This window comes from Myotis myotis, unplaced genomic scaffold (genome assembly GCF_014108235.1).
Source record: "Myotis myotis isolate mMyoMyo1 unplaced genomic scaffold, mMyoMyo1.p scaffold_m19_p_36, whole genome shotgun sequence".
NCBI lineage: Eukaryota > Metazoa > Chordata > Mammalia > Chiroptera > Vespertilionidae > Myotis > Myotis myotis.
Genome location: NW_023416342.1, coordinates 529,701 through 545,226, shown reverse-complemented (window position 1 = coordinate 545,226; position 15,526 = coordinate 529,701). Strand labels below are relative to the sequence as shown.

The 15,526-nt window shown below is 58.3% G+C and overlaps 1 protein-coding gene, 1 long non-coding RNA gene and 1 other non-coding gene across 3 annotated transcripts in view; 2 read left to right on the top strand and 1 right to left on the bottom strand.

The window, feature by feature from the left end:
• Positions 1–6,472: 6,472 nt before the first annotated feature.
• On the top strand, positions 6,473–7,476 carry LOC118652967. The gene is made up of 2 exons (XR_004966737.1): positions 6,473–6,821; positions 7,279–7,476. It is a non-coding gene; the product is annotated as an uncharacterized LOC118652967 (long non-coding RNA).
• Positions 6,864–6,993, top strand: LOC118652973. The gene has a single exon (XR_004966739.1). It is a non-coding gene; the product is annotated as a small nucleolar RNA SNORA24 (small nucleolar RNA).
• Positions 7,477–8,265: 789 nt separating the features above from the next.
• The window catches only part of PRSS12 (serine protease 12), a 68,326-nt gene continuing 61,065 nt past the window's right edge, over positions 8,266–15,526 (bottom strand). Inside the window, exons 12-13 of the mRNA XM_036303271.1 lie at positions 10,764–11,044; positions 8,266–10,192 (exon numbers count right to left, since the gene is read on the bottom strand). Coding sequence (XP_036159164.1) covers positions 9,885–10,192; positions 10,764–11,044 — 589 coding nt within the window. The 3' untranslated portion in view covers positions 8,266–9,884. The remainder of the gene's footprint in view (positions 10,193–10,763; positions 11,045–15,526) is intronic.

Sequence of the window (15,526 nt, the reverse complement as noted above, 5' to 3'; positions counted from 1 at the left end):
GACCCGACTGCCCTTCAATGCACTCACACGCTCTCCTAACGCCACCCCCGCCTCTCTTCTCGGCATCCAGCACTCCCTCCCGCCCTCACTCTGTCCATGAACTTGCTTTCTATTGCTCAGGCAGGGAGGGCCGGATTAATGGATGAGAAGACGAAAAAGGTCCCAGAACACAGCCTCCCCTGCCGGCATCTGGGCCCTGGACTGCTGCTTCGCAGGTGAACTGCTCACGGGTCCCAGGCCACTCCCACTGTGTGCCCAAGACCCACCTCCCCAGCCCAGCCGGTCTCCCCGCACCCACTCCACTGGGTCCTTCCCATCAGACACAGATATGCCTCCTGTTCTCCGCTCATAAGTAACCCATTCATGATCCCACACCCCTCTCTGGAGACCGCCCCATCTCCAGTTCTCCCCGCCCCCATTCTCTCTGAAACGGCTCTTAACACGCCCTACAAGCCCCGCCCTGCTGAACCCCAGGTCACGTCTCCACGCCCCTCACGGGCACCACGCACAGCGGTCACTCCCTCGGGTTTGAAACACGTCCTCCTGGCTTTCAGGACACACTCCCCTGCTTTCCTCCTGATCGCACTTAGCCTCCCGTGCGGTTCCGGCTGGTTTCCTCGAAGGTCGATGTCGACACCCCGAGGGCTCAGTCTTCGGCCCCATGTTCCGTCTCCAGGGGCCTCGATGCGAGCGCGCCAAGGCATGGCTTTGCGCGCCGTGCAGTCGGCAGCTTCATGTTTGTTTCTCCCGCCCAGAGCCCTCCCTCGCGGCCAGGCGCTCAGGCTGGACTCCCCGCCCAGCGATCCCACGCGCACTGTTGTCTCAGCAGCGTCTCCAGCTCAGTGAACGGCCCCGTGCTCCGGGCCTGGGCCCAGCTGCGCCTCCACCAGCCCATGAGCAGAGGCCTTGCGGCCACCTTCCCATATCGCGCCCCTGTCCTCATGTCCCACAGCCAATGCACCAGCAAATACGGGCAGCTCCACCCAAACACACCCAGAACGGATCATTGCCTGGGGCCAACCCCAGCAGGTCCAGGGGTTCCCAAAGGCGTAGACGGAGTCGGTGAAGAAGGAAGGACACGGAGACAGTGTTCAGTTGATCAGCAGCCTAGCCAGGATCTCCAGCCAGGATCTGTGTCCATGTTCTCTTGCTAGGTTCTCCAGCCAGGTTCTGTCCAGGTTCTCCAGCCAGGTTCAGTCACCAGGTTCTAGTCAGGTTCTCTTGCCATGTTCTATCCAGGGTCTGTAGCCAGGTTCTGTCTCTAGGTTCTTCAGCCAGGTTCTCTCGCTAGGTTCTGTCTCTAGGTTCTGTGGCCAGTTTCTGTCCAGGATCTTTTGCCATGTTCTCTCCAGCGAAGTTCTTCTGTCTCTAGGTTCTGTGTAGGTTCTGTCTTCTAAGTTCTGTCTTGTTACATCTGTATTTATACCAGTTGATTCCAATCCTATCTATCTCTATTCCAAAGGTTAGGGCGTTTCTTATCTCCATTCCAGGGAGTAAAGATTATGTAGCTTAAGCATGATTGTTCGTAGTTAAAGTGATTAATTACCCTCCTGGCACTTACTTAAGAGGTTTTATTCCCTCCCTAACTTCAGGGGAAAATCCCTACCTGGGGAAACAACCTTTCTCAGAGACCTTGGTTAAAACACATAGCGCCAAGAAGGTGAGCAAACATATTAAGAACAGTATGCCATATATGCCAGGTCCCTTGAAACAGCAAGCATGGACTGGCTCCCGGCAGATCATGAGTTTCCTCCCCAGTACCAGTGAGCCCACCCATTCTCTTATCTGTGTTCTTTTTTTAAAAAATATATTTTTATTGATTTCAGAGGGGAAGGGGGAGAGAGGGAGAGAGAAACATCAATGATGAGAGAGAATCATGGATCGGCTGCCTCCTGCACACCCCCCCCGCCCCCCCGCTGGGGACCGAGCCCACAACCCAGGCATGTGCCCTTGACTGGAATCGAACCTGGGACCCTTCAGTCCCCAGTGCAATACTCTACCCACTGAGCCACACCAGCCAGGGCTCTTACCTGCGTTCCTGCTCTAACCCCAGCCCACCCCTGCCCTGGGGCTCCTCCCCACAGAGCTGTGGGACATGGAACCTCAGGTCCCACCTTGTCACTCCTCTACTCAAACTCCCCAGCGGCTGCCACGCTCACTCCTAAAACCCTGAAGACCCTGAAAACCGCACAAGGACCAAAGGCCTCAGTAGCCGTTTCCGTCCTCGCGTCGCTTCCTGCCTGCGCACTGCACTCCAGCCACCCTGGCCGCCTTCGCTCCTCCAGCGCGCCCCGTGTCGGAGTTACCGATGCCGGTAACAAGCCACGGAATTCACTGGCTTTAACAATACTCCTCGCGCTCTCCGCGGGTCCCAGAGCCGGCGCGGCTGAGCAGCCTCTCGGGTGCAGGTCTCCCCCGGCTGCCGCCAACGGGGGGCCCTGGTCCTCTCGGCCCCACGCCCAAGCTCACTTCCTGGGTGCTGCCGGGATGCAGTTCCCCGTGGGCTGCTGGTCTGGCGGCCTCGGCTCCTCCCCGATGGCGGGAGAGGCCTCCCCAATAGAGCACCTGGCTTCATCAGAGCAATTCAATCCAGGAGGGAGGCGAGGATGGCCGCAGACACAAGTCAGAGTCCTTCGCAATGGCCCCCAGAGCGACGGCTCATCATGCGGCCCCTGGAGGGAAGGGGGAGGGCGGGGACGGGGCGGGACCACTGAGAGCCTGGGGAGCGGCAGGTGCGGCCCCTGGGGTACCGGCTGCTCAGAATATTCTCCCTCCAGGTCTCCTCGTTTCTCCCTCACCTTCTCCAAACTGCGACCTGATGGCAGCTCCTCGTGGCCTGAACGTTCCTAAAATCTCAACCCCTACCCCCCCAATACTTCCCGTCCCCCCTCCTCGCTCTTTTCCTCTGTGGCCTGGATGGCTGCGCCATGTAGCTGACAACTTCCTGGGCTGGGGCTCCGTTCCCATCCCCTTTCCTGGACAGGGGCAGGTTAGCGTGGGCCAGAGACGTTCTGCATGAGACGGGCGGGGGAAGCCAGCGGGGGTGGGGGAGGTGGGGGGCTCTGAGAGGGTGTGAGGCGCACCTGCAGGCCAGGCGCCTGTCCCTTCTGTGCCTGCCCGGCTGGCCGGTGTGGGGCCCCAGCCAGGTCTGCGCCTGCTTCAGCCCTGCCTCTCCCCCGCCCACTTCAGGGCCTCTGGTCTGACAGGGACCAGCTCCGCCTGGTGTCTCCTCTGCTGTCAGGTGGGGCCCGGGGCCCAGGGAGAGATGAGAGCAGGTGCCAGGCACCTGAGGATTCGGGTCACGCACAGCCGACCTATCACAGATCTCCTCTCCCAGGGGTTCTCCTCTCCCAGGGGTTCTCCTCTCCCAGGGGTTCTCCTCTCGCGGGATCCCAGTCCTGGTTCCATCTACTCCCGCCACTGAAAGACAAGCCCTGGCACAGACGATGTGGCTGTTCTGTGCACTGCTCTCGCCCTGGCTCCCAGACAGGGCCTGTGTATAGCAGGGACGCATTGATCACTTATGGACGAGCCATTTTTTAAAACACAAGGCACGCGTGAGAAAAAGCCCTCAGGCCACTTGCTGTTTCCTCCTGAGAGATGTGCAGTTAATTCTGTTCCTCTGATAACCACCAGCGCCTCTATCCAAGAACACGAACGGCCAGGGAGGGGCGGAGCGGGTCGCTGAAGAGCAAGCATTCTGCACCGCGCTGCTCCAGTCCCGTGCGAAACGCAGAGCTGCACCCTGCCCGGTCTCACTATACCAGGCCTACAGCTCGCCTGGCGCGCCACATGTAAAATCCTTGAGCCAACCTTTATTTACAGTCAGTTGTTTATTCTCCGGTTTATTATACCACATTCTCTCTCCTGAGTATCCCAAGTCTCAAAGACGGGGCTTCACAGTGGGAAAACCCACTAGCTTTGTTCCCAAACCCCACAAATTTCACACTAACCGAAGACAGGAACGGTCCCTAAAGCATTGCTCAACGTGAAACTAGAATAGGCTGCAAAGTTATGAATGCTTTTTTATTAGCTTTATTTTCAAAGTTTTACATTTACAGAAAAGTTGAAAAGCAAGCTCACAGAGGGAGACAGATCAGGGTGGCGGGCGGGGGTGCGGGAGTCAAAAGGTACAAACCTCCGAGACCGTTGTAATCAACTAGTTATTAATGACAGGAAAGGCGCAAAGGGAAGGCCAAAGGCGTGTTTCCCGGTCACACGTCCAGTTCAAAACCCAGTCGGTCCAGGGCTGGGATGTGCGCATGGCGACTACAGTTAATGCTACTGCATTCTGCGTATTTCAAAGTTGCTGAGAGAGTAGGTTTTAAAAGTCCTCTTCAAAGAAAAATATTGCAACTATGTGTGGGGGTGAGTTGAACTAGATTTGGTGTGATCATCTCACAACATACAAAATATCCATCATGACGTCTACACCTAAAACTAATAGAATGTCCCATGTCAAGTCTATCTCACCTGTTAGGAAGGAAGAAAACAGATGGAGGGCCCGCAGGGTGGAGAAACGGGCACACGGAATATGGGGGCCGTCTCGCTCTCTCGTGGTCGGTGTTTCAGCTCCTTCACCCAGTGGGTACATCCATGAAAACACCTCCGGTCGTGTGTATGGCTTAGTGTGCAGGTAGTGCCATGGCTGCCTTTTCCTCCCCGACCCCCTAATCCATTTGTGGGAGCCCTGACCCAGAGTCTCAGGTCATGACTAATTTGGAAAGGAGGGCTTTGGGGGTTAAGGTTGAAGGATGTCATTGGGATGGACCCAATCCCATAGGGCTGCAGCCTTTACAGAGCAGGGAATTCAGGTGCAGGGAGCCCGGGTGCAGGGAATCCAGGTGCAGGGAGCCCGGGTGCAGGGAATCCAGGTGCAGGGAGCACGGGTGCAGGGAGCACGGGAGCAGGGAGCACGGGTGCAGGGAGCACGGGTTCAGGGAGCACGGGAGCAGGGAGCACGGGTGCAGGGAGCACGGGACCAGGGAGAACGGGTGCAGGGAGCACGGGAGCAGGGAGCACGGGAGCAGGGAGCACGGGTGCAGGGAGCACGGGACCAGGGAGAACGGGTGCAGGGAGCACGGGACCAGGGAGAACGGGTGCAGGGAGCACGGGAGCAGGGAGCACGGGTGCAGGGAGCACGGGAGCAGGGAGCCCGGGTGGAGGGAGCCCGGGTGCAGGGAGCCCGGGTGCAGGGAGCACGGGTGCAGGGAGCACGGGAGCAGGGAGCACGGGTGCAGGGAGCACGGGAGCAGGGAGCACGGGTGCAGGGAGCACGGGTGCAGGGAGCACGGGAGCAGGGAGCCCGGGTGGAGGGAGCCCGGGTGCAGGGAGCCCGGGTGCAGGGAGCACGGGTGCAGGGAGCACGGGAGCAGGGAGCATGGGTGCAGGGAGCACGGGAGCAGGGAGCACGGGTGCAGAGAGCACGGGTGCAGGGAGCACGGGAGCAGGGAGCACGGGTGCAGGGAGCCCGGGTGAAGGGAGCACGGGAGCACGGGAGCAGAGGTGCAGGGAGCACGGGAGCAGGGAGCCCGGGTGCCGGGAAGACGCGTGGAGACGCAGGGAGGGGCGCCATCTGCCGGCGGAGAGAGGAAAGAACGGCGGGGACACCATGACGTCAGACCCCGGAGTCCCGACAGGGGAAGAGGCATTCCCGCTCAAGCCCCGGTCCCGGGCAGTTCAGACGGCCCGGCTAGAGACTGGAGATAAAGCCCCGCTCGCCGGCGGCCCAGGCCAGGGCCGGGCCTCTGCGCTCACTCCTGACGGGGGCAGGGGGAGCCGGGGAGCGCTTTGTCCGCCAAAGGGACCCGACTTCCCGGAAACGGGTCCGCGGAGGCCCGGCCCACGGCAGCAGGGCTGCCCGAGAGGGAGCAGAGAGGCGGGACGCGCACGTGCCCGGCGCCCGGCCTGTCCCTGCGCGCCCGCAGCCCCGCGTCGCGGGCGGCGGCCTGGAGTGGCGCACCTGCACCGCCAGCGCCGGGCGGGGAGGGGGCCGCGGGGTGGGGCACTGACGCCCGGGGACGCACCTGCGGGGCCGCCAGAGCGTCGCCTGACCCCGCCCCCGCTGACCTGGTGACGTCAGGCCGAGCCGCCTGCAAACCCGAGAGCCCGGCCCCGCCCCCGAGCACCGCGCCCCTCTGTGGCCTAACCCACCCGAAGGTGAACTGCGGGGACTCGCCCACCGGCCGCTTCTACGGTAACTACCCGGAAGAGGCTGGACTCAATCTCTCCATCCGTTAGCCGAGCGCCCTCCCGCGTCGGGATCTCCAGTTCTCGCGAGAACTTTGGGGCTGCCCCTGTGTGCGCATGCGTCCGACTCGGAAGCCTCGGGAGCTGCCCCGCTGCCAGGGGCGAGGGAAAAAGGCGAAGGGGGAGGAGCTTGGGCGGGGCCTGCGCGCTCTCTCCCTCCCAGCCCCGCCCCTCGCGGCGCGCCCCGGAAGGCGTCATCCGCCGTATAAGAGCGCGTGCGCAGGAGCGTGCGGCCTTTCCCCGCTGGGCAGCGCTGCGTGTGTGTCGGTGAGCGGTGGTGGTTCGTGCGCGGCCGTGTTCTGTGCGCTGAAGCGATGATGGGGACGGAGCCCCCGGGCCTCGCCAACATGCAGCCGACGCGAGGGCCTTGCGGCGGCAGGTCGAGGGCGGCAGCGGCAGCCCGCGGGCTGAGAGGCCCGGGCGGACTCGGGGCTCCTTAGGCCGCGCGGCCGCCACGTGCAGCTCTAGGTACCGAGTCCCAGGCGGCGCGCATGCGCCCTGCGCCCGGGCGAGTCCCGGACGGTCGGGTCCACGCGGCGCCCAGTGGCCGAGCGGGACGCCTGCGCCGGCGGGTGAGTAGCGTCGCTCGCGGCCCTGTCGCGGGCGGGCGGGGTCTCCATGTGTCTTTGGGACCTGTCTCTGTGGCAGTCTCCCTTCCTAGCCATGGAAGAGCATCCTCTTGTTTATTGGCAAAGCTGTCACCATTTAATTGGTATCAGATTCTGACTTGCACAAGTGACATTCTTCACGTCTGCAGCCCGGGGGGTGCGGGGTGACTGCGCGGAGATGTGTTTTTCAAATGTTTCTGCGAGGTTGAACTGATGGTTGCAATGGGTGATGGAGAACGTACGGTCCGGTACCTTCCTTTCCGTCCGTATTTCAGAGCTGGTGTTACTGCGAAGGACCCGGGAGGCCGGAACTGACCGTCCTGCCGGCTGAGCGGGGGGGGTGACCGAGCGCCCTGTGCGGTCTCCGCCCTGTGAGTTAGGGGCGCAGCCGGGATTTTATAAAGCTGTTCTTCCCTTGCAGGGACGAGAGGTCTCCGGGAGCCGCCTGCATGCCCAGGACAACGGGATTCGAGTCAGCAGCCCCAGGATGGCTGGGAAATGATGTGATGGGAACAAAACGATGTTCTGGGAACCACAGGAAGTATTTTGCGTTATGCCTGGATGTTGGCAGATGAGTGTGTGCTTGTTACGATTAAATAAAGTGCTGGTTCGTCTGGCTGTTCCGTGTGCCCTGGCTGATCACTAGGTGGGAAGGTGCTTACAGGTGCTGGTGCTCTGTGGGGAGAGCATTTGGGGAAGTGGATACAGGAGAACCAGGTCACCTCTGAGAGGTTCAAGTCCCAGGTGTGCCGGCAAGCGAGATAGCCATCTCCGGCAGTGATTAAAGAACATAGAGCTTATTTAAGGAGAACGGGGAAATTCAAAGGGAAGGGCTACACAGAGAAAGGGGCCGTGGTGACGGGCTGGGGGCGGGGGGGGGGTTAGCCCGGGTGGAGCTGCTGCTGCCCATTGCTCCCCTGGGTGGAGTCTCATGGGACCCTTAGAATATTCATCAGCTTCCCAGGTGTGATCACTGATGGGTGGGTGCCAGGGCAGGGGTCCTGAGGCAGCCGTGTACCACTGGTCAGGTTTGCTTTTCTGGGCCTGGAGCTGAAACAACTGAGGCCTGGGTGTTGTCTGTAGGGAGAAAGGTCAGGGTCCAAACCGCGTGACCAGTGATACACTAGGGGAGGGGCGGTTACCCTGGGGGCGAGTTTCTTGTTTTCCCAAGGTTTTTTAAAATATATTTTCATTGATTGGCTGCCTCCTGCCCAGGGATTCAGGGAACTGGCACGGGCCCTGGCGGAATTGAACCCTGACCTGGTTCATAGGATTAGGCTCATCCACTGAGCACGCTGGCCACACACCTGGAGCTTTGTGCCCTGGTGAGTCTACTGGCCGTCATCCGTGCTCTGTTCATGTCTAACCGCCTCTAGGAGAGGAGTCACCACACAAATTAGACAGCTACACAAGGTGAAAGGCTGCACTTTATTTACACATTTGTATCGTAACAGAAGTCACAGTCAACAAATGAGAAAACAGTATTTTGAACCAAAAGTTTGACTTGGAGGTTGAGGGGAACTTTATGCCACTTTTAAATAAAAGTTCCCTTTAACCCCTAAAAGCTCAGGCTTTTGATAATGTTGCTCTACTTGATACAGCATCGCAGCTCTGCAATAAAGCAAAGCACCGTTAGGTTAGCACCAGTTACCGAGCTCAGGATTTACAGACCGGGACACAGTCTGGCGCAGAAGGAGGGAGCGGTCCCGCGTAACCATTCTTGAGCCTAAAGTTTGCACTGACCTCTGCCCGTTTCTATGACTCTACTCCTGGGAGAGAGGAGAACTAGACGACCAGGGGTTTGGGAAGGACTCGCCTGTTGGAAGGACACTGGAGTATCCTGGGGGCATGCCTTCCATCCTTGGGCAGAGACTGCACTGCCAGCAGGAATGTCCTAAAAGGTTACAGGGGCAGCTAGTCCTTAGCACTTAGGGAAATGAGCCGGAGGGAACTCCCCTTTGGGCAGGAGAACATGGCACAATGCCACTGTCTGCTTTGGAACTGTCTGGATTCCAGGCCCACCAGCTGTCTCACTCCCAGGCCTGTTTCCTGACCAGCTTTTTGTAAGCAGTGTGGTGCCCCGGGCACAGTGGTGGGTACATTACATCAGATAAACAGCTTTGGAGCTTTCCCCACGCAGGCAGGGAGAGCACTGTTAGTGTTTATTAAACGGGACCGTCAGGCTGGTCTCGGGCTATCTACAGTAAAGCGGCAGCAGACGGCCCCCAGGTCATGGTGCAGGAAACAATGCTAAGGAAGAAACATGTTCACCAGTTATCATGTGACGTGGTTAAAGGTAACCAGAGTAGATGTGCTAACAAATCGGGTGGGTAAATTAGGCTGTGCATCCAACAACTCGAAGACATTCTTTCCGGTGTTAGCGGGAATTCTTCCACATTTTCCTAGCTACATACAAGGTGGCTAGAACACTGGTGATTGCCGTGTGCCTGGCACAGAGGCCTCGTTCATGCATGTGCCCTGACAGCCTATCCAGCAGGTCCCTTTCCTCGGCCCTTCTCTCACCTGACAGAGGCCACAGAGATCACACGCATGAAGCTTTGTCAGCCTTTAGCTTAAACGTATGTAAACAGGAAACACGGGCACTCTTACTCTGAGGTAATGAGTATTTTTTCCATCAAACATGGGCACTTAATATGAATCCATACGTCACTGGTTCAGTTATAAGTTCTCCAAATACAGGTAAAAACAGCGTATTGCACAGTCAGTATACACATTAATACCCAGAGGATTCTGAGAAAAGAGTTCAGTAAGGTTCAAATGAGAATAAAGTCAGTCCCCAGTGGAACTAGCTTGGGAGGCGACAATGCCAATTCAGGATAATCAGTACCACATGGAGGTTCTACAGAAACGTTCACGCCACAGTCCTCCCAGGCAGCGGAGGGGACGCGGTCCTATCAGCACCCCGGACCTCGGGCCCCATTGGTGGGCCTCTGGCTGAGGACCAACGCTGAGGTTGAAAGTTGCCAACACATTTTTTAAGTACTATTTCCTTGAGGGTTCCACCAATTAGAGTTTGGTGACACTTTTTATCCAAGGTACGAAGGCTGAAACTTTGGTATAAACGCCGGGCGAACCCTTGGCCCCACAGCCATAGCCCCAGGAGGTCACCCCGTACACGGCCCAGCCGGCTCCCGGCCGCTCGCACACGAGGGGCCCGCCGCTGTCCCCCTGGCAGCTGTCCACGCGGCTGTGTCCATGGAGGCTCCCGGCGCAGAGCATCCTCCCCGTGAAGCGGCCCTGGTAGCGCTCGGCGCACCGCCTCCGGGGCAGCAAGGGCACGGTGGCCTGCTGCAGCGTCCTGGCGTAGGCTCGCCCTGCAAACCAGACGGCGGTCAGCCTCCAGCGCCCATCCTGCAGGAGCTGCCCTGGGCAGCTTCAGGGCGTGACCATCTTTCAAATAAAAGCCCTCCTGTGACGCGAGTGCAGTTCAAACGGCACCCGGGCCACCACCTGCCTTGTCATGCTGGCACTCGCACCTTCCTACCCTCCACTAACCCGCTTCTCAGCACCGAGTCTGGACGCCCAACTAGCAACACTGGGCTCGCTACGGACAGAGCCCCCGAGAGCAGGTGCGCAGGCGTCGGCGCTGAACTGCGCAGAGAAGGTGGGGGCCGCTCGGCTGGTGTGGTGAGCACGGCCACGCTAAGGCCCATCTGCTGCACTGACGTGAGGACTGGTTACAAGCGACAATTACCCGTCAGCACCAGAGGTGACAATAACTCCTACGCAGAAGCCGTGTCCCATGTATGACGGGCTTCGGTTCCACACCCAGGATGCGAACCCAAGGTCATGACCTCACCCAGCAGGACTTCCTAACAACTCGCCCGAATCCGCTAAGATTCTACAACCGACCCGGCCCACCGCCCGACCTGTCACTTCCGTTACCTGTGTCTCCCCAGCCTGTGATGTGGCAGCCGGCGGCTGTCCGCTGTGGCCTCTCTCTCCAGAGCGGCAGGCAGGCGGGCAGGACGTGGCTGCTGAGCCTGGCGCACTGCCCGTCCGGCCCCTGCAGCCTGACCAGGGCGATGTCGTGGTCACTGCTGTCCGGCCGGTACGCCCCGTGGATGACAATCTGTTGGACTCCGATTTCTTCTTCAAACTCCTCGGGCACCAGCGTGTGGTAATCCCCGACCCGGACAGCGTAGCTCCGCGAGCTGTTCCCGTACCTGAGAGGCGGGCGCCAGTCAGCGCGTCAGATGCTGAAAGGCGTCCTCGCCCGAGTGACGGCCCCTAGAGCTGCTGCGAGCCCGTGTCCCACGTCGCCCGCCCCCCGAAGTCCCCCGTTTCCTTCCATTGCTCTGCCCCCACCGCTGTGGGACGCAAAAGCCATCCTTCCACCCCACGCACGGGACCTCAGTCCCTTGACCCTGACCTCCCTCTCCCCAGGCTGCATCCCGTAATCCCTCTGTCCTTTTATCCACGAACTCCGCTCCGGCTCCGGCTCCACGGGCACCACGTGCTGGGCTGCGGAGGGGAATGACACTGAGCAGCTCTCGGCTTCACTTCTTCCCGGAACAGGAAGCGTCCGCTGGGCACCAGACCTGTCCTCGGGTGCGGACTTAGAGAAGCCGGCGTTCTCGGTGACTGCCTGCCTGCACAGCGGACCCTCCCACTCGCTCCCGTCTATTCCTGGGAGCTAGACGCTGCCAACATTCAAACAGGCTATGCAGGGCCCTGACAACCCCGCCGTGTGGAAAGCAATTTAACTGCCCAGCTGAAAACACTAGGCAACGCTACAGAGACGACGTAGCTATCAGCCACCTACCACAGACCCGTAACACCATTTCCTGTGCCCCCCTGAGGGTCTCCATCTCCAACCTTAATTCATCTCCATCTTTAACACCCAGAGGCCTTTCACATGGTGCACCTACAGAATATCACCTGCGGGGCTCCACTTCAAAATGGAAGCAACATTCTGGGCTATTTCACATCCTGAGACTGTAAAAAGCAATAGTGGACAAGAATCAGATATTCAGATCATTCTCACTTAGCTCCCATTTTCTGTGTACTGATATCACTATTATAAAGATTCGATATGCCTAATGAATGTACTCAGGTTTTAAAGTAACCCCCCAAGTGATTATTACTTTTCTCATGAGAAGAACTGGGGTTGCACTCTGGAAAGTACTGCTCAAATGTTTCATGTATCGTTGGAATGGAATTTAAAAGCCATCACTGGCCAGTACAGCAGCCAGCAGCCACCTGTGTCTGTTCAGTACAGCAGCCAGCAGCCACCTGTGTCTGTTCAGTACAGCAGCCAGCAGCCACCTGTGTCTGTTCAGTACAGCAGCCACCTGTGTCTGTTCAGTACAGCAGCCAGCAGCCACCTGTGTCTGTTCAGTACAGCAGCCAGCAGCCACCTGTGTCTGTTCAGTACAGCAGCCAGCAGCCACCTGTGTCTGTTCAGTACAGCAGCCACCTGTGTCTGTTCAGTACAGCAGCCACCTGTGTCTGTTCAGTACAGCAGCCAGCAGCCACCTGTGTCTGTTGAGTACAGCAGCCAGCAGCCACCTGTGTCTGTTCAGTACAGCAGCCAGCAGCCACCTGTGTCTGTTCAGTACAGCAGCCAGCAGCCACCTGTGTCTGTTCAGTACAGCAGCCAGCAGCCACCTGTGTCTGTTCAGTACAGCAGCCAGCAGCCACCTGTGTCTGTTCAGTACAGCAGCCAGCAGCCACCTGTGTCTGTTCAGTACAGCAGCCAGCAGCCACCTGTGTCTGTTCAGTACAGAGCCAGCAGCCACCTGTGTCTGTTCAGTACAGCAGCCAGCAGCCACCTGTGTCTGTTCAGTACAGCAGCCAGCAGCCACCTGTGTCTGTTCAGTACAGCAGCCAGCAGCCACCTGTGTCTGTTCAGTACAGCAGCCAGCAGCCACCTGTGTCTGTTCAGTACAGCAGCCAGCAGCCACCTGTGTCTGTTCAGTACAGCAGCCAGCAGCCACCTGTGTCTGTTCAGTACAGCAGCCAGCAGCCACCTGTGTCTGTTCAGTACAGCAGCCACCTGTGTCTGTTCAGTACAGCAGCCACCTGTGTCTGTTCAGTACAGCAGCCACCTGTGTCTGTTCAGTACAGCAGCCCTGTGTCTGTTCAGTACAGCAGCCACCTGTGTCTGTTCAGTACAGCAGCCAGCAGCCACCTGTGTCTGTTGAGTACAGTAACCAGCAGCCACCTGTGTCTGTTCAGTACAGCAGCCAGCAGCCACCTGTGTCTGTTCAGTACAGCAGCCAGCAGCCACCTGTGTCTGTTCAGTACAGCAGCAGCAGCACCTGTGTCTGTTCAGTACAGCAGCCAGCAGCCACCTGTGTCTGTTCAGTACAGCAGCCAGCAGCCACCTGTGTCTGTTCAGTACAGCAGCCAGCAGCCACCTGTGTCTGTTCAGTACAGCAGCCAGCAGCCACCTGTGTCTGTTCAGTACAGCAGCCAGCAGCCACCTGTGTCTGTTCAGTACAGCAGCCAGCAGCCACCTGTGTCTGTTCAGTACAGCAGCCAGCAGCCACCTGTGTCTGTTCAGTACAGCAGCCAGCAGCCACCTGTGTCTGTTCAGTACAGCAGCCAGCAGCCACCTGTGTCTGTTGAGTACAGTAGCCAGCAGCCACCTGTGTCTGTTGAGTACAGCAGCCAGCAGCCACCTATGTCTGTTGAGTACAGTAGCCAGCAGCCACCTATGTCTGTTGAGTACAGTAACCAGCAGCCACCTGTGTCTGTTGAGTACAGTAGCCAGCAGCCACTTATGTCTGTTGAGTACAGTAGCCAGCAGCCACCTGTGTCTGTTGAGTACAGTAGCCAGTAGCCACCTGTGTCTGTTGAGTAGCCAGAAGCCACATGTCTGTTAAGTACAGTAGCCACGTGTCTATTGAGTACAGTAGCCAGCAGCCACCTGTGTCTGTTCAGTACAGTAGCCAGCAGCCACCTGTGTCTGCAGGAGAACTTGAGATGAAGTTAGCCTGAATGGATACATGCTAAAAGTATAAAGAGACTCAGGACTTTAAATATTTAGTATAAAAAAGGGTTCTATATATAATGTTTCTATGGATAATAGGAAAATTAAATAACTCAATTTTTATATTATATTTTGAAATGATAATGTTTTGGATATACTGAGTTAAAGTGTATTATTAAAATTAATTTCACCTGTTTGGTCTTTTTACCTTTTAATGTGGCTACTAGAAAATAAATGTAACGCTACATGTATGACTTGTATTTGTGGCTCATTATATTCCTACTAGGCAGCACTGGCCTAGAGAAAGAGGTTGCCATAAACTGGGCATCCATTTATGATATATCTTTATCAGTCTCCTAGGCTGCTTGTAACTTAAGCTGGACTTACAAGACATTCCCTTCACATGTCAATACTTTATGTCCTTTAAGATAATTACATCTGTCCCAGCCAGTCCGTGGAAGGCGCTGATGCGTAGCTGCACTAGGCCTTGCATCTGAACTGGCCGCAGAAGTAAGTCCCCACGATCTAGACATGGGCCGCAGCAGGACACCACTGCACAGGGGGGGTCATGACTGGAATGCGGTGAAGCCCGGGCAACCTCGCTTCTCGCGTCCCTCACGCCTGGACCACGGCAACAGCCCACCACACGCCTTCCTCTTCGCGCTCTGACCTGCGCATCATCGCAAGTGTAACTTGAAATGCACCCTCCACGCTGCGGCCAGAGTGACGTTTCCCGCAGACAGAGCAACTGCCCTTCTGACGACCCTTCGCGGGGTCCCCGCGGCCGACCTGCTGCAGGTCAGACCCTTAAATGATCACCCAACCGCCCGAAAAAGGCCTGTCCACCCCTCATCCAGCCGGGACCTGTGCCGGCTCGGCTGCTTACACAGGAGCCTCACTGCCGGCAGCTGCTCAGCGGGTGGGGCGTGGTGCATGCACGGAGAGGAGAGGTCGCAGGCTCCATCCCCAGCGGGGGGCGTGCAGGAGGCAGCCGTCCATGATTCTCTCATTGATGTTTCTCTCCCTTACCCTCTCCCTCCCTCCATCTCTAACATCAATAGAAACATTTAAAAATTTAAAATAAAAAGGGCCTCATAGCCTCCTCTTCATCCAAAACATTTGCAAAGCACCCCCCCCCCCCCCCGCCCGCCCCCATCCTCCTGAGGCCAACACAGACTTGGTCTCTCAGGTCTCACGTCAAGAACACACAGCAGCCCTGCCACCCGGGACGGCCAGGCCTCTGCGCACTCCCGGCAGCAGGCCCTTCGCCTTCATCCCGGCTTCACAGGCCCTCGGGTCAGGGCCAGGCCTGCTCGCTCGCTGTGCTGACCACTCGAGGGACCCGTGGCCGAGGTCCCTGTGTGACTGGACGTGCACAGCTCACTGTGGGCCCAGGCTTCGCAAGGAAACAGACTGAGGGACCCTACGTGATAGCCGTTGCTGAAAGGCCTTCGACTGCCCCTCAAATGAAACGGAGGGAACCCCCAAACATGCGGCAGGAGAAGCCAGCAGCTCAGCAAACCCAGCCCCACCCGCTCTGAGAGCCCAGGTGACCCCCAACAGCAGCAGGGGCGAGAGGGAACAGAGCCGGTCACGCCGGGGCGGCCGCATCTGTGCTCGCCCCTCCGTCTCCTCCAAGGCCAGGCTTCCAGCGGCCCATGCGCGGCCGCGACGGGCTCTGCTGTCCGATGGACGGACCCAAAGGCTGACA